A 23,625-nucleotide genomic window follows, 5' to 3' on the forward strand; every position below is an offset into this window, starting at 1 on the left:
GGTAAGTATCACAAAGGTTCTGGATGGCATTCTAATGGGCATCATAATAAACTTACAATTTGCATCACAGGTATGCCCATGGACCTTTCATGATTATGTCATGATCTGTGCCTGCGATTACATGACATTTAGAGAGACATGTAGAGACTCCAACTTCATATCAATCAGATCTAAATAACTTTTCCAACAATTCCCATTACATTTTGTGATGGATGGTAGTCTAACAACAACAATAAAAAACCTATGTGAAATACATAGATAAACTCCTCATTGAGATTCACAAATAAAACTCAATAGAGACAATAAAGACAAAACTTTGTGGGTTATGACAAACTCAGGAACCCAGAGGATTACTTAGAGATATGCTTAAAGTTCCAGGCCAGCATACATTGCAAAGTGAGAACCTTCCTAAAGTCCTCCACCAACAAAATAGAAATATAAAATTGCATTTTACCATTGTAACTCCAAAACTGTGTCATTGATAATAATGTTCTGCTGTATTCCTGGTAAAATTGTTGGAAGATGAGTTCCTTTCAATGTTAACCTGTTAGAGACTGGATAACTGGTGACCTATGTTCCGATTTGCCTAATTAGGCTTACAATGTAAAAACACATATTTTAAGTTTTTCTATTTTATTTATTTCACTGGGTTTTGTGAATTCCTTGATCCTTCGTTTACACTGCTGCAGAGAATAGCAGCATGTCAGTATCAGCTAAGGTTGTGTACTCTTAAAGGAAATGGGGGAAATCTAAAATGAGATGTTAACTTTTATGAATAGATTGTGAACTTTGAAGGCAAAGCCATAGATTGAAATGTAAATTTATATTATTTCCAGTAACACAGAGACTTCCAAAATATTGGCTACAATGTGATCACAGTTTCCATTCTGTAAGATGACTACTTAACCCAATGGTTACAAATAGTTGTTTTCTACTTTATATTTCTGCTATGACATCATCATGATCCAAGCATTATATCCAACAAAAGCACTGTCATTCTTACCCTGTTTATTCCTTACTGAGGATGTGCACTTGAACACTTCAGCAGTCTTATGAAGAGTTATTATTATTTACAAATTAAATTTTATTTGAGGCAATGATTTGGTATATTATACATATTGGCTTTGCAATCAGAAGCTCAAACAATTCTGGCACATCCATACTATAGCTATAGAAATTTCAATTAATTGTTTTGCTTAATCAAGTGATTTTTGCAATAATTCATACAAAAAAGATGCTAAATGACAGAATGAATCTCAAGTATTTGGCAATTGGAATAGTGTTCTTACTTCAGAGTACCATCGGATTTCTGGGAAATTTTTCTCTTCTTTCCTACTACCTCATCCATTACTATATTGATCAGAAGTTAAAGACCAAGGATTTGATTTTCACACATCTGTTCACAGCAAACTCCTTGGTCATTGTTTCCAGTGGTATGTTAGTAACAATACAGGCTTTTGGAATGAAATGGCTTATCAGTGATTTTGGCTGTAGTCTTCTTTTGTATACTCAAAGACTTGGCAGAAACATGTCTGTTGGTACCATCTGTTTTTTGAGTGTCTTTCAGGCTGTCACCATCAGTCCAAGTGACTCCTGTTGGAAGGATCTGAAGGTCAAAGTTCCAAAGTACATAGGACCCTCCATTTCCCTCTGCTGGGTCATATATATAGTCATAAATTTGATTTTCCCTGTGTATTTGTATATTAAAAAGGACAGCAAAAATCAGACACTCAAAAGAGATTCAAAATATTGCTCAACTGTAGGTTATAATGAAGTCACAGCCTGGTTGTTTACAGCTTTCTGTGTATTACCTGAAATTTTGCTTTCTATGATCATTGCCTGGTCTGGTGGATCCATGGTTGTCATTCTGTATAGGCACAAGCAAAGGGTTCAACATATCCATAGCTCTCATGTTTCCATCAGGGTATCCCCTGAGTCTAGAGCCACTAAAAGCATCCTGATCCTAGTGTTCACCTTTCTAGGTTTCTATGCCCTCTCCGCTATCTTACGGGGTTGGATTGCTCTTGAATATAATAGTGGATGGTGGCTAATGAACATCACAACCATGGTTTCTATGTGCTTCCCCACACTTGGCCCTTTTATTATGAATCATAACTCCATCATTATACATAAGTTTCTTTTTTTCTGCATGAAAAATTGAAATTACTTATGTAATTATATAAGTACTAAGATTTGATAATATTTTTGAATATTATCTAATAATTTGTTCAATAATTTTCTTCAAAATTCAACATATAAATTAATGTAGAATCCATTTGCCATCCTAAGGTAAGCTGTAATATGTGGTTGAACTTCATTTGTTTATTTTTGAACCTTTGGATGGAACATATTGGCCTGTACCAGATATACTGTGCTCCATATATATATATATATATATATATATATATATATATATATATGGAAAATTGAGTGAGTTAGAACTTAATCACTCGATGTGTATTTCCAGGAAGTGAATGATGGAGAAGTATATGCATTAGAAACCTTTGTCAGAAGCAAACAGTAATATATAGTGATACAAACTGATATAAATAATAAATTTACTTGGCTCTATCATGCTTGTTATTACTTAAACATAGATGTTCCTATCTACTTGCTTCATTGAATTTGTGTAAGCAACATATTTGAAAGAGAATGTATATGTCAATCTCTAGAGTTATAGACAAAACAGTTTTTGTCCTTAAAGAAAAAAGTTCACATCTCTCCCTAAGTCAAGAATTATGACAGGTTTTCTAGACATTATCTTTATAAGACTGTTTTCCTCAGAGACTCCTATGGAAGCTATCCTCAACTGCATGTAACCCGTTTGCCCACTTCACACCACTGGGATAGGAAATGGTGGGGGAAAGAAAAAGTCCTCATCAGAGTGTTTCTGCTATGAGTTTTTACACAAATGTTCAACACCTGTGCTTCTTAAAGAATCTTACGCTTCCAGTCAAAGTGTGTTAAATGTTTACAGAATAATATTCAATGTTCAACAAGTATGAAAATTGCATTGTGATCACAAATAAAATGGTTCAATAATTTAGGTGTCTTTTAGATATTAGGACTCAATTTTTATCAGTTATAGACGCTGTATGTCTTTAGAGTGAGTCTCTTTTTGAGAGAATCAGTTCATTTAAACCACAGTGCAGAAATTTTCAATTATTCATACAGTTGTGACACTGACAAGAGAAAGGTTTGGTTCTTGAAATAAAATCCTTTTATACTATAATATCCCAAGGTTATGTAGATATGATGATAAAGGAAAGATATTCAATGTTGAATATATAGCATGTATACAACTGCTTTATGTGTAGAATACATGTTTCAAAAATAGAATCTCTTCTCAGTGATTAGAAAGTATCTATTCAAAAAAAGAAGGCAAAGGCTAATAGTGGTCATTCTGATCACAAAGGGATGAAATTTGTGATTGTTTAACAGTGAGGAGTAATTTAGTAGACACCTTTTTCCAGAGGAACATATCAAAAAAAAAAAAACCAATAGATTAGTGAAATCAAGAATACAGTAGAACTGATTTTTAAAAACACAAATAATATTTACTATTCATGCAAAGAACCTATAAGACACCATATAAACTAGACATGTGAGTAATTAGCACAAGCAACTGGTAGCAAAACAGAAGAATGATAATGACATATCAAATTACTTGTTTTATAAGTATCAACTACGTGTATAATATGTCATGCAGAAGAATGTATAAATTGTGACTGATGACATTCTATATAAGTGTGATGTGTTTTGAGTGATGTACACTGACTTATGCTTCTAGGTTTCAGGTTAAGAACATGATTAGTGATCCAGAATTTTTTCCAGCTGAGCAGCCAATGGAAGCCACAGCTCTGAGTAGTCAGAAAGAGAAGGTGGCTCAGAGGAGCAGGGAAAATCGGGCTTTAGATGATGTGAAGAGTCTGAGCCATTGTGTATAAGTTTTCTTTTTTTATGTTGTTATATTTATTCATTTTCTACTTAGAACAAAATCTTTATTGATAATTGTTTTGTCTTGTTATTATATTTTATTATATTTTATAACTCACAAGTCTACCAAATAAACAGGAAAATATGACAGAATTTAGTTGAGAACTTAGTTAGCTGCTTGGTCTTTTAACCCCTAAAATCCATCAGGAAGTAGAACAGGGATTATAAACAATAATTTGTGTGATATTTGAAAACTGTATTGAACCTCAGTTCTCCTTAAACATGCCTCAGTTTCCTTCTCTTAATACTTTAAACAAAAACGTTATCCCTAGATGATAGAAATCTTCCTTTTTTTACTTTATATATAATACCAATCAAAATTTCCACTTCCCTCCTCCCACGTCCCTCCCACTCCCCTACACACCCTCACCCCACCCCTTCCACTCCTAAGAGAGGGTAAGGAGATTGTGCGTGCCTGGTTAATTATAATTCAAAAGGCTACTGCCTAATACCCCACACACACACCCTGGCAGCACTCCAGGAATAAATGCTCTTCTAAGGCTACTAGTCAATAATGGGTTAGAGTTTCTCTGGTAGGTCAATCTAAGACAGGCTCAGTCTAGTTGCTGTGCCCGCCTGAGGCAGAGTCAACAGGACTGAGCAAAGAACTCTAGCTCCTACTGAGCACCCTATTTAACAAATAAAAATGGTGGATATGTAGAAAGTTAAGGCCTACCAGACCAAAAGGAGCCAAATTGGAGTCTACCTGGAGCTGTCAAAGGCCCTGTCTGTGTCTAGCCAATAAGAAGCAACCAATGCCATTGTCATTGTTCCCTCAGTCTGCCCCAACTGTCAACCACTGGGATTTGTCTCTACTGCATGTACTGGCTTTTCGGGATCCTATTCTCTTTGGATGTATATCTTGCTCAGCCTAGATGTAGTGGGGAGGGCCTTGGACTTCCCACAGGGCAGGGTGCCTTGCCCTCTTGGTGCCCAGACATGGGGCACTGAATCTACAGAAAGCCTGAGAAAGCTTGGGAAAGAATAGAGTAGGACTGGAGGGGAGTAGAGGAGGGTGTGGGGGGAGTGGGAGGGAAGTGGGAGGAGGGGAGGAAGTGGGAATTTTGATTGGTATTATTTTAAAGCAATTTTTAAAAAGTAAAAAAAAAAAAAAGAGAAGCCAAAAAAAAAGAAGCAACCAAGCAGTGATTCCTGTGTACCTAACAACAGGTGCTTTCAAAGGTCCTGATCATGCCTTGTCAATGAGAAATGAGCATGAGATGTCAACTGTCAATGAATCATAATAAATAAGTGCTAGGAGGTTATTGTATAAGTTATTGTTAATAAACAAGTCTGCTCTAAGCTTTCTACCTGACTCCAAGTATCTGTATTCATTGATGTCATGCCTTTTCACCCCTTCCCCCAAGGAAGACATTAGGACCCAATAATATGTCTTCATATCCAGTGTTAGCTAAAGTGAGGATCAATGCTTTATCACATTCTAACTAAAGCCAAAAGATTTTATGCTTCTTGTTTCATCAGCTTCTTCCCATAGATGACTATACCCACTAGTATTTCATTGTAATAAGCCATACCCTGAAATCAATAGCTTTCTTTGTTCCCAACATATTCCAATGAATTGGTGACTTTCAGTTATATCTGGGAAGCAATGTCTCACAGATATGTCAGAAGTGATTTATTTCAAACTTTGCTCTTGGCCTAAAATCCCCTAAGGTGGGTTGTTAGTGGACAGAGTCCAAATGTTAAATCAAGAAATTTCTGTTTCTTCAATAATTAATGAACAATGAATAATCTTGCTTCCCTTATTAAATATAATTGTAGAATTCACTGATATTGATTCAGTGCTTTTAGATTGAGAAGTTAGCACTAGTTTATGTAATACTTAGTAAATATGTGACTTCATTTTTAGAAATGCTACATATGTAAACTCTTCTAAGAGAGGGCTCTGCTCAAAATTCCTGATATTTCTTGAGCAAGAAATGTATCATCTATCCTAATTCTATAACAGCATTCTAATTATTTTGCATTAGGTTTTTCAAAGACTGAAATAATTCCTACTTCAGATTATGACATGCCTTTTATTTTACTGAAATTTCATTAGGTATTCTATAATTAATGAATAACTACATTTGTCTTCATGGTGATTTAAATGTCCCAAGTAGGTTTCAGAGACTTAACAACTTAATTGTTGGGTAAAATAACTTTTGTGGGCTGGAGTCGTTTGAACCACTTTTATATCTCATATGACAGACATTGATATTTTGTACAACTTCTACATGAAAAGTTTTGCCTTTGGGAAAAGTTAAACAGTAAGTACCTTGCCAAACCTGATATTTCCTTGGAGACTCTCACAACTCTTACAAATCATAATTGTTTTTGATAATTATCTAAACAAAAGTTTCAGAAAACTTTTTACCTCCTAATGCCAGTGGAGAATTGACCACTGAAAGTGAAACCAAAATTGAAGTTCAGAAGGAAACTGAAGTCACAGAACCACAGAACTTTGTCCCGGGTCTCACCCTCCCTCCCAGTGCTACCTGTAGTACAGTAACATTTTGGAGATGAACCTACTATCATTCAGAGTAGGGGAACAGATGAGTGTCTTTTATTATAGGAAGTGATATTTACAGTAAGATTAAATAAATGAAACTACAGTAAAGGAATAAACTTGGTGTTATGTTTTATTAACTTTGGTCATTTCAAAGAGTCATAAATATTTCTCCCAAGCTTTCACATTTCCCATAGAAATAATGAGGATATGTCACAGTATTACTTTCAAGATCTTGCTTTTAAATGCATCCACTTATCACAATTATGGTAAATCTCCCTAAAATTGCACCTTCTGAGAAAATGCAGTCTCTTGGATGCATTGTTGACAGTAAGAAAGCAGCTTTCTTACACAGGTACCAATATCAAGCTCTATCTTATATTCAGCAGTGAGTTGTGTCTATGCCATACTATTTCAATACAAATTAGTTTTCATGTTGTATATATAAAAGTAAAAGGGCAATGATTCATTTCATAGTTACAACTGTGCTTCTTTTCCTGGAATCAAAACCAATAAATATATTTGATTCAGATTGAATGTGTATTGGGACGCTTTCCTATATCTGTGAACAATACATTTTTACAGTATGAGATCCATTTATGAAACAATGATATTTTATGAGGAAAAGTGTATGTAGGTTGAGTTTTTGGAATTCTGCCTGGCGTAGTATTTCTAAGTTCAGACTTAGGATAAATCTCTTTGGGTACAGACTGGTAATCATTTTTTAAGTCTCCTTATTGCCCACAATAGCCATCTATCATTTATCAACTGTTCTCGAAGGTCTTTTTCTCACAGTGAACAGAAAACCCTTGTCCACATCAAACAATTATGCAAATCAGAGTAGGTAATTGAGCATTATTATAGCATGATTGTAATATAGATGAACACATTCAGAACAACATGATGTGCATAGAATCAACTGCTCTATGAGAGTAGAAAAAAAGATCAATAAATTATTCAAATTAAACTTGGTATGATCCTGGATTGTCACATTTATTAGCAGTATTCAATTTAATCTTTTGCCATGAAGAAGCTTTAGATACCCATCAGAGTAAGTACCTTATTTTAGTTGATGTTTTAAGTGTGTTCACAGTACAGATACTGTGGTTCAGAAGACAAATGTCAGTCACTGTCAGCTTTCAAACTTACTCCACATTTGTGAAGTATGAGTGCACACATCTCAGTATGCAGACATAATTTGGGTGTTTTCTCTTTCCATTGCATCATCTCTTCCTTGTTTAAACTGAAGGATTGTGGGAAATATTGCACTTAGTTTTCAGTCATAGAGTACATTTCATTTCTAAGACATCATTTTTAAAAGATGAATTCAGGGTCTTGTCAGCTAGTTTGAAGAAGATTTAAAACATTTTTTCTACCTCCCTAGATATGGCAAGTTGATCACATTCATATCACCTTGCTTTGAGTGTGATTCGCTGTCAGTTAATTCAGAACTGCAGGTGAGTGGCACTTTGAAGTATTTTGAGAACAGAAGACTTTTAACTTTTCTGAGTGATCATGCATCTGTTGGTGAGCATCATTTTTTACAATGTATATGGTTCTAAAGTGATCCACAAAACACATAAATGAATCTAGTTATTAAGGTCAATTTTCTAAAGAACCTTGTAAGGGCTCTTACTAAATATCTTCAGTAAATTCACAGTTCTTCAGGCTTGGACTCATGATATGTCTTTAGAATGACCAGCAAGAAATCAAATACATTCAATGAACCTTATTAACAACTCAATTCTTTACTATGATATATTAGTAAAAAAAAATGGTGTTCAAACTGAAGTCAGAAAAGCAAAAGAGCCAGCCACTGGCTCTTACCTCTAACTTTGTCCAAAATGGTAATTCTGCCTCCAGTAATGTCAGAATGAGACTGTGTTTGAGAGCTGTCTCCTCCTGTTTTATATTCTTCTCCAGGATTAAAGAAGTATACCACTATCACCAGGTTTCTATGGCAAACTAATGTGGCTACTGGGATCAAAGTTGTGTGTCACCACTGCCTGAAGAGTAAGGTTGACCAGTGAAGCTGTTTTACTCTCTGAACTTTAGGTAAGCTTTATTTATTAAAATAGAAATGAAATATTCCTACAAGTATCTGTGTTACTTGTCATCTACAAAAAATGAGTCTTATGAAAATTGAGAGATTAATTAATGGGTATAATAATAATTGTCAGTTTAATACAATGTCCTTTTATCTGAGTGATAGTGGTAGTTTCTTACAATAGGATTATGATCTGTTTTTAGGGGACAGTGGATATAAAGTGGAATTGAGTTAAAACACTTGTAATACATAGGTGTAGATAAACAACAGAAGAAAAGGAAGACATGAATAAAATATAATGAAGCTTTTGAAAATGTTTGTAAATTTGACTTCCTCAAATCCGATGTAAATATCTACCTGTAGCCCAAGCTGTCTAAAATTTCCTTTTGGGTCCTCCTCACCCTCGCTGACACCCTGGGTTGTCTCATGTATCAGTCTCCACAGTTATTATTTTTATCCTAATTGTTCATCCTTTGTCATATCCTTGACTGATATAGTCTGAATGTTATTTTCTCCCAAAAGAAAAACATCTTGAATTTTGAAGTGGCAGTATTTTAGAATATAATTGAAACATTAGAAAGTTGAACCTAACTAAAAGATAAGGCTGTGAGTCATTACAGGTTAGGCTCTTGGTTCCCAACTCTTTTCAGATCTTTGGAAATCTTGCAGTGATATTTAAATAGAATTTTTCTTCTTTGCAATGTCATATTTTTCATGATGTCAAGCATATGCTTCACATTGTCACTTTGTGTAACTATTAAGTAATTTTCAGGCTGTCATTGTTCTTTTCACTGACATTTCTAGAAATCTGGCTGATGGTGTAAGTTAAGTTCCAAAGACTCGTCTTCTCTACATAATACCAGCTCTGACTTTCCTACCCCTAATAAAGACAACAAAGAGGCAGTATTGTCTACTGAATAAGGGTGACATCATTGGTGATGGAGGAATTCAGGAAAAAGCTGTCTTGACTAATCAAAAAAGAATGAGAGATATAGTGTTCCATACCCAGATGAGGGAATGGCAAGCCTGTACTTAGGTTGTAAATCTGATTCGTAATCCTTGTATAAATATACTTAGTCTTTTTCAACTATGGGTTTTTGCTTAAAACCTATGCGGGTGTTATTCCTACTTTCAGACCTGATTAAATATAGATATTAGAAAGATAAGAGCAGAAGGGCCTTGTACCTTGTACCTTTGGAATAACTGCAGTTAAATTGATTACGAGTTTGTGAATGTCACTGAGTTTGGAACACTGGTGTGCTGGAGCAGTTTTGAGATAAGCGAGGTTTTCTGTAGTGAGTGTTCATGTCTTAATAAGCAACTTAGTTTGCAGCATTTTGTGCCTTTGGAATGAAGCTTCCTTTGGATGTCTATTATCTTAGGGTTTTATTGCTCTGTAGAGACACCATGACCAAGGAAACTCATTAAAGAAAAGACATTTAATTTGGTTGGCTCACTTACAGTTTCAAAGATTAATGCCATGGAGGAAGCATGTCAGCCTACAGGCAAACAATAGCTGAGAGTCCTGCATCTTACAGACAATATGAAGTCAACTAACTGATTGGTCAGTATTCTAAACAAAGAAAACCTCAAAGCCTGCCCACATACTTTCTCCATAACTCCATCTCACTCGAACAAAGCCACACCTGCTAATAGGGCACCTTGCTATGTGATTATTGGGGCTGATTATATACAAACTATGACATTTATGAAATATGCGGAGCAGCCAAGATAGAATATATCATTCCACCTGATGACAAAGTAGCAATACTTTGGTCAAAACATATTAAGCAAGTTCTACTCAAGGCAGCCTGTCACAAGGAAAGACTGCAAAAATGTCAATTAAAATATCAAAGGCCTGTGTTCCATTGTTCAGCTATTGTTAGGTGCATATTACACCAACTAAACTTATCCTGAAGCCTCATAAAATTTATCAAAGAAAGATGAGTTTCTTCACCACAAAACATTCTGTATTATTTGCAAACATTTGATCCTGTGATATGCAATTTATATGGTGATAATCACATCAGGGTTTTTGTATCCTTTTTCCATAGAAAGCAGGAACTGGACAGGTTAAAGCCCTGGCTCTAAGAATGAAGGGGCCAAAAATGTGAAAAAACAGAGTTAAGATTGTTGTGATGTTTACCAACAATGTATTTATACCATAGGCTAGAAAAACACAAACATATAAGATTGCAGAGAAGGTATAAAATGTCAGAAATGTGGACACTAGGGCCAAGATGCTGTGGGTGGCTCTCAACTCAATGGATCTTCTGTGGGAAACATGAGTGTTGTGGATGTATTGGACTCACTGCTTGTGAGTACAGATGGACAATCATAGAACTGCTGGACCAGGTGATGAGGACAGAAATTAGAAGTTCTGGAAACACAAAGAAATCTATATATAAGGAGACTGTGGTTTTTGTCATGATCAACAACAGAATAGTGTTCAAAATTTGTCTCTGTTGTTATGTTTTTCTTATTAAATTTTACAGATATATACACAGGAAAAATGGCAAATACCATGATGTAAAAGATCCAACACAGAAATGAAGAGGCCAGTGTTACTTGGAGACTTGACTTTAAGTTTTTTCCAGCAGGATCTCTCATGGCTGATCATGATGGCCTGGAAGACACTCAAGAGGCAAGTGGTGGCAATGGACATGCTCCTGAAAACTCTAAGAATATACAGAAATAGTTGATAGCTCCAATCATTGAAAATTTGTTTCAAATCAAATAGTGCCAGAGTGTTGGGCAATCCTTTAAAAAGCAGAATCAAGGAATTGACCATAAACATGTGCATGAGAATCAAATCCATAGGCTTTAACTTTCTTTTATTTTGGTGAAACACTAGATTGTCAAAAAGAAAAGTTTCCCAGTGTTCCCACTGTAGTCTGTAATAAGAATATTATTCCTATTGCCAAGTTCCTAGAGTCCACTTTTCAGTGAGCTCCTATTACTTCAAGTTACTCTGACAGTCATCGTTTAGAGTAAAGTGATAAACTTTTTGTACATAGGGCAGTGAGGTACACTAAGACTGAGAGGTCACATTAGCTCAATAGTAGGAATGCGGTATGGACAACAAAGAAAGGCCCTTCCAAACTCCACCTCAAAGTTATCTTTTCATAAATAAGGAATTCTAGTGTAACTGCTGACTTCTTCAGATTCATATAATTACATAGAGGTTTCTCATTTGATTTTTTTAAGAAAGCAACACTTTATATATATTGCAAAGTTATCTTGGGAGAAGCAATGGCTAGCAAGTTACAAATGGGAATGAAACTGAATTCAACATGTCTACCCATATTGGAGAAAAAACTTCTGTTGTCATCCTCTCCTTTGAAAAAATCCATTGTGAATTCATTTCTTGTGTCACTTTAAACAGAAAAATAGAAATGTTAGAATCAGTAAATTTTTCAATTATATATTAATAAAAATAGAACTAACTACCATGTTCAAATTTTAAGGCCAATGTGGTTGCATTAAGATTGAGATCTCTTTATATTTCAAAAATACTCATATTCACACTTGTATCTAAAACATTATGGCTAGTATGAGGAGAGTTTAGGGAGAGGATGGGTTCTCTAAGAGGGTTTGTAGCAAGATGCATAATTGAGTGAAAATATGTAATCCATTCCAACAGAAATTTCGGAAACCCTGTGTTCAATGAGAAATGAATAAGGGGCAGAATTCAACTGTTCTTTGAGGATGCAATTTCTGGTGTCATCAATGAATATAAATTTAAAAAAAATGTTTCAAATAGGCAGCTTTTGATAAGAATGGATATACTCTAGAATTTCAGGTACTTCCTGTGGTGTTCATATTGCTTCAAAGAATTTCCAAATGAATGTCTGTGTGTAGACACAACATATACAACTTCACTTTAATGAGGAATGTTCATAGACACTGCTCATAATTTACATTTTAGTAATAGTTTGAAAGCAAAGATATGAATACATACATGAATTTAGAAATATAGTTGTTCACTCATGTTCATGCCAATGGTGTCCTTTTCAGTGTTGTACATGAAACCAGCAATGTGTTTAGAAAACTCAGACACACTAAATACACCTGAGAAATATTTTAATTCTTGGTTAAATTTCAATTCATACAAATCACCACATGTGGAAGGAGTGTTCTCTCTTCCTAAAAGACTGTAGAAATATAAATCAATGTCCAATCGATTTCACTCCTTCAAATAACCCCGTAGTACCATATTACTTATCTGATGAATTGGAATTGAAAGTTAGTTGGCAAGATCTAATTTGTTCAAACATCATGTTTCTCTGTATTTCAGACTAATTGGAGTGTTTTGAAAGCTTTCTTCCTCAGTATTAGGATTCCTGATATTGCCACAATAAACCAATGTTCTGTTTTTTGGTTTTTTTTTTTTTTGGTCTAGGTGATACATAATGAGGTGACTTTCATTTCATTTAATATCTGTGAAGGAATAAATAAATACTCAAATTAATTTATATTTGTTCTAACATAAATGGTGACAAGGATCCAATGTGAAGACAACTTGGAGCAGTAGAATACACACTGTGTTTAAGAATCAGACATAAGGACCCGAAACTTCAATCATTGAAACAAGGAAGAGATGCTGAGAAGAGGGAAAATAGCCAAGCATACATCTTCACCCTGAGACCTGCCCACCAATCCTGGTTTCTCCATCCCTAGAACATCCTGACATTGTCCAGTAGCTGACGTTTATTTTCAGAGCCAAAGGATTCTTAACAAGAACCTGCCATTGCACTCACTATATCATATCAAATCTAAGAAATGATTATTAAAATTTTTGTTGTGCTTAGAGTTTTGCCAGACTCAAATTGAGAACTGCATAAAAGTGACAATCTATGAATTATACTACAATGCTGTTCATGTTCTAGCTTCTATGATTTCCATGACAATTTGTTATAGACAATTAAATTCTCTTAATTGACAATATGGGACTACACAAAATGTGTGGAAAATCATCAACAAACTAATAAGGCCATGTGGGCACCATGGAGATTTGAGATACAGGAACATGGCCAGAATTAAAGTAAAGCTTGTCATCTGCAGTACTGTATCTGACATAATCTTACGTACTCAAGCTATTATGTTTCTTCATAACCTGTACATGCATTCTCAACAACTGGCATTATATAAAAGGTTATGCTCAAATAATGTTCTAATCTTACAAAACCTTTCAAGGTATGAGTCATATTTGGTGAGTGTATCAGAAACACAATATATATTTTTTCAAAAGACATATTTTTATATTTCAAGGGGATAAAATACAGTATTATCTATCAAATGAATTATTGGTCAGTGTTACATTCAGTCTCTGCTATAAAGCATGAAAATATGATATGAGTGTGAGCAAACATTAAAGTAATAAAAATCTAAGGAGTTGGTTAATCTGTTACAATTCTTCCCTTACCAGAAATAGGAAATGAATACATTCCCCAGAATTCACATAAAACTTTTTGTTGTGCTGATGGGCAATTATAATATAAACACTTAGGGATTTTGTAAAGGAATACAGGATACCCGGGGCTGGTTGACAAGAAAGACTAACACACTCTGGAAATTGCTTTTGAGAAAAAGGTCCACACTCAAAGAGAAAAAGATAAAACATGTCTGAGGAATTGGAAAGGAAGTTGCACCACACAACTACCTTTCCACACAAACAGGAGAGAGCACCTGCATGCAGACACAGGCACATACACACACAGAAAAACTGTGAAGGTTTAAAAGCTTTTTTACTAATCCCTAAGTCAACTCAAATTATTATAAATAAATCAAGACTTATAAATGACACCTAAATAATAACATATGTGTAGAATCAGGTGAAGATAATATTTTATCTGTGCATTGAATGAAAAAAAGCAAATATTGGGTCTAGTTGCAGCCCAGCAGTTATGTTCCTATCTGACAAGCAGTTCCAACAAAATCAGTAACGGCAATTGGAAAACCAATCCTGAAATTTTCTTGAAAACCTAGTATCACTAAGCAATGAGAAATAACAGAAGACAGATGTGTCATATACCAGAATTGTATAAAACTAGCAATGGCAAGTCACCTTCTCTCTTATACCATGTATCCAATTTAAGCACAGAAAACCATCTCAGTGATTATCACTGTTGAATTTTAAGAGAGACACATCTCTTGACACTGTCATGGATGCAGTGCTACCTAGAAACATGCTATACTCCTGAAAAAGTGCCGATCCTGTTTTTTTTATTTATTTACATCCAGGATTGAATGAATTTCAAAGTTAAATAATAATATTTTCTATAAACACTGAAACTTTATACCAGATTTTGTTGAAGTTTCATGTAAATGATGATGACATACAAATGAAACAATTAGAAATCCCTGATAAACCTTCATCAGATTTCATTAAGATTTTTTATATTCTATAGTCACCCTAAGAGACCTTGTTACATTTTTAATGCATCAGAAATTGATAGAAATTCAGTAACACTTTTCTTAGTATTTCTGTTAATTGTTATGGAAGTATTCCTAGTCCTTCACTGAATCATCACTATTCTGTTTCTATGCAGAATTCTTTCTCCAGATATGTGCATTTAATGAACCTCCTCTTTTTGTTTTTTCTGACTCTGATATTTAAAAGTAAATGCTTACCTGAACTGTTCCCATTGAAGAATTTTCAGGTCAGTGTGCAGCTCCAGACTTTGCAACCAACACTATTCATGTGGGATGCAATCCAATCCTGAGATAAATATTCATAGAACTATGACCTCAAATCCCTTCAGAAATGCAAACTTCATCTCACCTGCAATGACACTGACAGCACTTGCTTTGAAAGTCAAGTACTTTTCTAATGTTTTTACAGTTGCTAATTACAGAAGACATTATTGAATTTCTTGTATGTGTCTCCAATGAAACAAAGTGTTTGGAAAGGCTTTCATGTTTTCATGATTCCTAATATCTATTATGAGGGAAGATGCACTGAATACCAAAGCCTTATGTGTTAGAGTCTCAGAAGAAAGTTTGAATATCTCTTTCACTGGAGCCAGTATTCTCTAGGTTCTTCTAAATAAAGAAGTACATTGTTAACTTTTGGGTCTTGGTGCTGTTCTTTTTTAGATATATGAAAAGAACACAGTCAGGAATTCTGGAATTTCCAGTTAAGCACAAATTAAAGGAAGAACATGCCATCGCAATCCACACTAGAAATCATTGTCTTTTTTATTCTTTATGAACTGGGTGCAAATAACATAGAAATAATGATGTACATATGCTATGAATCATGGTTATAACTCTAGGAATGACTAGAATTCTGAACATATGCCTATTATAGAGAAATCTGTCTATGTAATCATTCCCCAAAAATGACCTCACTTTTATCCATTATATATCACAAGCCCCAATACTTCCTTCTCCTGAAAGCACTGAATAGAAACTGAAGGAAGCTATAGTCATGTTTTACTGAAAAAAATTAAGGAGCATTCCTTTTCTATCAATTAATGGAGGAACATAAATTAAAAGTTGAAAACTTATCATCTGTCCACTACCCATCTCCCTTTGAGGATTTTAGGCAAACATAGAAATGATAGAAATAAAATCCAGATGAGATGACCATACATTCTACCAACCCGATATCCTTTTGTTTACAGATTTCTCATGCTTAATTAAATCCCTAAAATAAGTTAGAAAAATGAAAAACTGCTGTGGCTAATTATTAAGAGAAAATATAATCCTCATAATAGATTGAGTAGAAGGAGATACAGTAGAATCCTGGAAAATAATTTATGCTTTATAGAAAAATACTCCTGTCTTGTTGGGCACATTGTCTACCAATTCTTTATATCTCAGCTTTAGACACATCAGGTTTATCGATAGAGTAAAGATATTTTTAGCACTTGTAGTTACATAGGTCAATATTGTTCTGTGGTGAGGCACACTGTTTTACCCTTTGAGGAAACACAATCACTACAGATAGATGGTGTAAGTGAAATATGATGAGGGGCTGAGAGGTTCACAAAAACTCAAAATTGTTAAACCCTATCAATCTGGTAGATTCAGACTCTTTGGGTCTATCAGTCATTGTCTAGTCCTGGACCTCTAGCTATTTTAAGACATCACAGAATTCAAGAAGAATAATTCAATTCTAGGGAAAAGTAGCCTAAAAAGAGACTTTTAGCTGATAGTTCAGGGGAGAGTTCATGGTTTAGGAAAAGGAACAAAATAAAGATGCCACTATGGTTGATGGGAGTAGGTGAAGAGAAGAGTTCTGGATGTTTGAAACAGGAGGTCTGAAAATGTGACCACACAGCAGAAGAGTCCAGAGTCCATAGTCCAGAGATGCACGGTATGTAAGCATAGAACCTATGAATATATTTCTTTTATATGTTAAAGTAAATTTGAACAGTAACATTCTTTACCCATTATCCTATTGCTGCGAAATGATACCATGATCCAGGCAACATTCAGTAAATAAAGTACTTAATAATAGGATGTTTGCTTATGCCTTCATAAGGTTAGTTCATTATCATTATTGTGGTTAATTTGGTGGCAAGCAGACAGGTGCTGGAGAAGTAGCTGAGAGATTTACATGCTGATCTTCAGGCAGCAGGCAGTAATAAAGAGAGAATAGTCTGGTGTGGGCTTTTGAGTTCTCAACACCTGTCACCACTGACATACTTCCTTCAACGAGTTTATACTCAGAAAAAATCATACCTCCTATTCTTTCTAAGTTATGCCTTTGGAGTAGTTCACCAATATTGAGTTAAGTTTGTAAATATATGAGCTTATTGGGGTAATTTTTATTAAATTAACCTCACCATGTATTACCTTATTCATTTTAATTAAACATAAGATTGTCCATTACCATACTAAATGAAACATTTATAAACATTGAAATATGCAATGTATACCTAATATCTTAAATATATGATAAGTTTTGGTAAACCATATAATGTTCAGAGTTTATATCACCTGATATGGGGATGTCTGCTTGGGAATTTTAGGTTGGAGAACAAACCAAATTGCTCTAGACATTGGATGGTAGCTATAACTTACAGATATCCATCTTGGTCCTAAACATCTCTGCTGGGAGAGTCAGGGAATAGCCATGTAACTGCCCAAGAAGCTGGATCTGAGATCACAAACCTCAAACCTCATGATAAAATATAAAATAATAGAGTGGATTAATTTAAGATATAAGAGTTAGTTCATAAGAAGACTGAGGTAATAGGCCAAAGAGTATGTATCTAATATTAAGCCTCAGAATATTTATTTCATAAACAGACTCAGGAGTTAGTAAACAGACCCAGTGGGTAGAGGGGAAACTGGTCCAGGGAGACCAGCAGAATGGGGAATATTTGTAGTTACAAGTGTGAGTTCCATACTTGGGTGTTCTGGTCACTGTAGGGAGGATGGACAGTTTCAGATAACCACAGATATAAACCTTGGTCTGAGGGATGTGGACCATGAGAAGGAGGTGTGAAGCTTTTCTTTGTTCTGTGCCCAGTGGAGGATTCTAGGGTTCAGACTACCGGGATCTTGTGAATCCTGGATAGGTTGTTGGGTGGAAAGAGCGTCCACATATATATTTTCATCTTCATGCCTCCTGGAGTATCAGGAAGATCACTTGGCAGATAGTTGGCAAGACTTTGCTGGATAACAAATGAAAATGAATCATGAGTAAAATCTCCCAGGGCTCATATGCCCAACATACCGTCTTGTTCAGTCTTCCCTAGTTAGTTTTAATATTGTTTTTAAAAAGTATGACCGAAAGCAACTTGATGAGGGAAGTGCTTATTTGGCTTATGCTTCCATATCAACTTCATTATTGATTGAATTCAGGAACCCAAACAAGACAGAAACCTGGAGGCAGGTGCTAATACAAAACCAATGAAGGAATGTTGTTTACTGATTAAGACGTTATGGTTTGCTCAGCCTGCTTACCAATAAACCACAGGGCGACTAGCCCAAAGGTTGTCCCACTCAAAATGGGTTGGACTCTTCCCACCAATCTGTGACTCAGAATTCCTGATCCAAGCCAAAACTATGCAGAGGGTAAAGCTCAGTTGCAGATGTCTGAAACAAAGGGTAACTTTAGCATACCTAGATTCCCTAGAATTATATTCATTAAGGAATGTAATTATTCAATGTTTACCACAATTCATTTGGACAGTTTTATGTTGACATGACACAAGCTAACATCATTTGGGAAGAAGGATTGTCCATTATGTAAAAAATGCCCCAAGAAGATTGGCCTATAGGAAAGTTCAACAGGAATTTTCTTGATTAATGTTTGGTATAGGAAACCAAGCTCAAAAAGGAAGGAACCATCTATGGACTATAGGTCCTAGGTATTATCAAAAAGGAAACTGAGCAAGCCATTTGGAGCAGGGCTTTAAGCAGCATTCCTTCATGACCTCTGCATCAATTCCTGCCTCCAGATTCCCGACTTGACTACCTGCTCTGTCTTTCCTCAGAAAAGACCCAATGTAAAACTATAAGTTCCTTTCCTCCCGACAATGCTTTTGCTCATGGAGTTTTATCTCAACAACTCAAAGACTACCTATAACAGCTTTCAATCTGGAAACATTTGTTAAATATAAATTTTTAAATATTAGAAGTGAGTTGTTTGTATTCTTAAGGTTTTTAAGGCCGAGATGTTCCCAGCTATGGGTCAGAGACTTTACTGTGCCAACCTACAATCCCCCGCTTCTCTATTTCTATCACTGAGACATATAGAACTACACATGAGATAAAAATTGCTTTTCTGAAGGGAGTTGAGGTCAAAGAAGTATGAAACTTTATCTTAGCGTTGGACTGCCTCTTTCATTCATAGTGTGGCCTCTGTTATCAGGAGCTTCACACTGAACTGAGAGATCTACAGAAGGAAATGCTGTTACTCCACACCCTCTCCAGCATAGGTTATCATTGGTGTTTTTGATTTTAGCCATTCTGACAGGTGTAAAATGGTATCTCAAAGTTGTTTTGATTTGCATTTCCCTGATCACTAAGGAGGTTGAACATGACCTTAAGTGTTTTTTGGCCATTTGAACTTCATATGATGAGAATTCTGTTTTCAGTTCAGTACCCCATTTTTTTCATTCGTGGGAATGTAAGCTGGTACAGCCTCTTTGGATGTCAGTGTGGTGATTTCTCAGACTAAGGTAGAGGTAAGAGCCAGTGACCAGCTATTTTACTTTTTGAATCTTCAGGATGAACCCCAATTTCTGAACCTGAGTTTTTACTAATCGTGCTTCATAGAAGTAAATATAACAAATATAATTTGAATTTTTATCATCATACAAATTATCTTAGGAAGGAATACAAAGATAATTTTACATATCTATCAATACACAAGAATAGCAATATAATTAATTTTGATGGTATCCATAGTTTTTCTTTTCCTGCTGAAACTAAGCAAAACCAACATAGTACATATCCTGGTTTACATTCTCAGGTGAACATAGCTTTGAAATACACAGGTTGATTTAACTCAGAAGTGTTTTCTATTCAATGTCTCTCCATTGCCATTGTTCCTTTCTCACTAGCATTAAGAAAATTCAAGGCTAATAAAGCAATATACAATTTCCCTCTAGGTGTCTTGTTTCTCCCTACCTATATCTTAAACATTTCTTTCAAGGTGTGATTAGATCTCTCAATGACTACTTGTCCTGTAGGATTTTGGATTATACCTGTAATATGCTTTATATTATAGTATTTAATATCTGTTTCATCTTATTAGAGACATATGCTGGAGCTTTGTCAGTTTTATTATGTGCAGGTATATCCATGATGGCCAAAACGTCTAACAAGCATATAATTACAGAATCAGCCCTTTCTGAACTCAAAACAGTTTCCCATTGAAGTCCTGAAAACATGTCTATTTTGTGGTGTACATATTTTATTTTTCCAAATTTTGCAAAGTAAAACACATGCATTTGCCAAATTTTATTTATTTTCATGCCTTTAGTGTTGTTTCCAGCAAGAAAAGGAGTTTGGTTATAGTAGGAATAAGTAGGACAACTTTTTACGATCTCCTTGGTTTGTTGCCAAGTGATGGCGATATTCTTTTTTTAACTTTTGCAATTGACATGGCATTCTGATGCCTACAGCACACTTCCTACTTATCATTAACTTCTCCTAGAGGTCCTAAAAGACCTGTATGAGCTCATATATATACATACATACATATATGTGTGGTGTGTATGATTCCTATTCTATCTCCTATAAATGTATAAATAATGAAGTCAATTCTGTCTTACTGTGAATAAATTCAGCAGTTTCAATTCATAAAACAACCCTTTCCGTGTATTGAGAATCAGTAACTGTTTCTGTAATCAGTTTCTTTAAAATCCAGTAGTCCTGTGAGAATTTTATACAATATTGACATTTGTATATGTCAGTTATAGCAAACTTGAATAACTTTATTTAAATTTTCTGATATATATCCTGCCTCTCCTGCTTTACTTGCATCAAGATAAAATGTAGGAGCTCCAGAGATTAGTGTTTTCCTCACAATGTGTGGTAGGGCCCAAAAGCTTTATTTTTATGTATTCAGTTCTTTCACTTTTGGGATAATTGTTGCTAACCTTTTCCAAAAAAATTACTGCAATGTCTTTGCCAATATTTATTATCTTTCCATAAAAAGAAAAATTCCTCATTAGTTAAAGGAACTATAATATCTCCTGGGTCTATTCCTTTCAGTTGATGAAGTTTTAGTTGTCTTTTTAAAATGAAATCATAAATCTTTTCTATATGTGTCTTTTGTTGTGGACTTATTGATGGTGAATGATATGTGATCCCCATTTTTGGGGGGAAGGGCAGGGGATGAAAAAACACAGCGACAAGGACACAGACTCTAAGATTTAAATTCAAAAGGTCTTTATTGGAAAAGGTTGCTGGGTTTTATGGGGTTAAGATAATTAACCTGCCTTAGGATTGTTTTGGGTAGGTCTTTTTGTAACTGGTGATAGCTGCTGGCATGTTGTGATTGGCTAGGAATGTGCGCCATTAGTTATCATGTTTTTGGTTGACTGGAAGGTTATTTTGGCTAATTTTGCTTATGTGAATTTGCATGCTCTTACTTGTGCTTGTGCTATTGCCCTGCCTTATCTCACTTTTTTATTTTATTTTTTTTATTGGGCAGCCTAATGGGAGTTATGGATTTTTATAACCACATGTTGGGGACCCTATAGCATTATGCGTTACATTGACCTGCCAGACAGGCTCTTACCAATCTTTGATGACTAGTTCTTGAAGGGTTGGGTCTACAGAAGGTACCAAGAAGTCAGAAGCAGGGGGATAACTCAGGCTTTAAATGGCCTCCTGTATTTGTGCTAGCCAAGCATGGATCAAAACCTTGAAGTTTCTGGTTCAGTGTGATCCATAGACATTAACACCTGAAGTTTTGCCTTGTTTATCCACTGTTGTCAGGATCTTAGCTGTAAGACTTTTAAACAGAAATACTAGAGCCAACAATACCCCTCCCATAATGCACCATACAATAAGTTTAGAGGGGTAGATCAAGGATTTTATGTGATCCTATATGTGGTCAAAATGTGGCAGACAAATTCAAAGGCTTGACTGGTTTTGAGTTTTGTTGCATAGAGCCTGATTAAATGTTTGTAGCTGGGCAAAGGTAAACCAGGTAAAAGCTTGTGCAAATTTTGAGGTGACAAATGAAATCGCTGATGGAGGAGCCTAGCCTGCTCTAGCAAAGGCAAGGACACTGTGGTAATCATAATCAAGTGGTCTACTCAGTGGTTGACTATTGATAGCATTCCTGGTAACCCTGTATGTGATCTGATATGGGATATGTACCAGGAGTGTCCTCTGGACTGTAATAAGTAGCAGATAGCTGAGAAAATATTTAGGAGTTTTGATTGGGTATTAACCCAAAGTTATTTTTATTGGCATCTATAAAGGCTATAGTGGTCTAGGGGATGGAATTTTTTGATGGTGTGGCATAATTTTTTTATCTTTAATTTTAAAAGGAAGAAGGCACAAAGTCATCTGTTCTGAGGGAAAAGATTATCCAGTGTGTCCATACTGGACCTAGCCATCACTTTAAAACAGGCTTCCTCTCTACATGGTTTGTTGTTTGGTTTTGCTTAAGGCAATGTTTTTGCAGTATATATCTATAACTAACTCCTGGGTCAGGGAGTACACCAAGTACCCCTGATCATCTGCTAACTGGCCTCAAGGGCAGCAAATGGCTTATTTTCACAGACTGTCCCAGGAAGCTGGCTGAGTACATAGAGCATGAGCAACAGAAACTTCCTGCTGCCATCTTGGTTCTGGAAGAGAACATAAAAGTGTTCCACAATGTTCTCAAGCTAGCTTACACAAAGATACCAAAATCTCTATTAAGGTTTATTCTACTGCTGTTCAAGTAACCTCAGAAGGGAGAAAAAATATTATTGGGGCAATCTGTCTTTCTAAATGACATTTACTATGCTTCTGACATTGAAGCAACCTGCCTGGTGGATGAGAACCAGTTCACCTTAACCATTACAAACCAAAGCACACCACTTACCTTTATGAACCAGGAGTGTGAAACCATTGTTCAGTCTATCATTCATATCAGAATACACTGGGAGCTTTTACCATCTTGTGCCCAATGATAGCCCTTTTGGCATTTAGGGGATTAGGTCTTTGGAAGAACACTGGGGCAATTACTATGTAAGTGGCCAGACTGTGCACATCCCCAGCAAGTACAGTCTGACAGGGCTCAGTTACCATCCTTGTCCAGTTTGGCATTGACCAAGGCATTGATGGAAACTATGAGGGCAAAAATGGTCTCATTTTGTGTGTCAATATCATGGGAGGCCAATACCCACATATGAATATCTTTATTTCTAACAGGTGTGATGACATTGGGTTGAAGGTGTTGAGCCCCTCCCAGGTTAGCTGTTTAATAAGGATATCTGTGGTGGGGCCAGATGGGATGTGATTTTTAACAGCACTGGTGACACGGGTCAAAAATTCAGGAAACAATTTTGCAAACTGATGGACAAGATTATGAAAACAGTCTAAACTGTCCTGGGACATTCAAAGTTTGAGGGCCTAGAAGGATAAGTCAGACACTTTTTGTAAA

At 35.4% G+C, this 23,625-nt stretch overlaps 1 protein-coding gene and 1 pseudogene across 1 annotated transcript; one reads left to right on the forward strand and one right to left on the reverse strand.

Moving 5' to 3' along the window:
* The first annotated feature begins 1,249 nt into the window (after window positions 1–1,249).
* LOC130867779 (vomeronasal type-1 receptor 4-like) lies at window positions 1,250–2,161 on the forward strand. Its single transcript, XM_057759955.1, has one exon. The coding sequence runs from the start codon at window positions 1,250–1,252 to the stop codon at window positions 2,159–2,161; it is 912 nt and encodes a 303-aa protein (XP_057615938.1).
* Window positions 2,162–10,573: 8,412 nt separating this feature from the next.
* Window positions 10,574–23,110, reverse strand: LOC130867785 (vomeronasal type-1 receptor 4-like; annotated as a pseudogene).
* Between the last annotated feature and the right edge of the window lie 515 nt (window positions 23,111–23,625).

Source organism: Chionomys nivalis, chromosome 2 (genome assembly GCF_950005125.1).
Source record: "Chionomys nivalis chromosome 2, mChiNiv1.1, whole genome shotgun sequence".
Classification (NCBI taxonomy): domain Eukaryota; kingdom Metazoa; phylum Chordata; class Mammalia; order Rodentia; family Cricetidae; genus Chionomys; species Chionomys nivalis.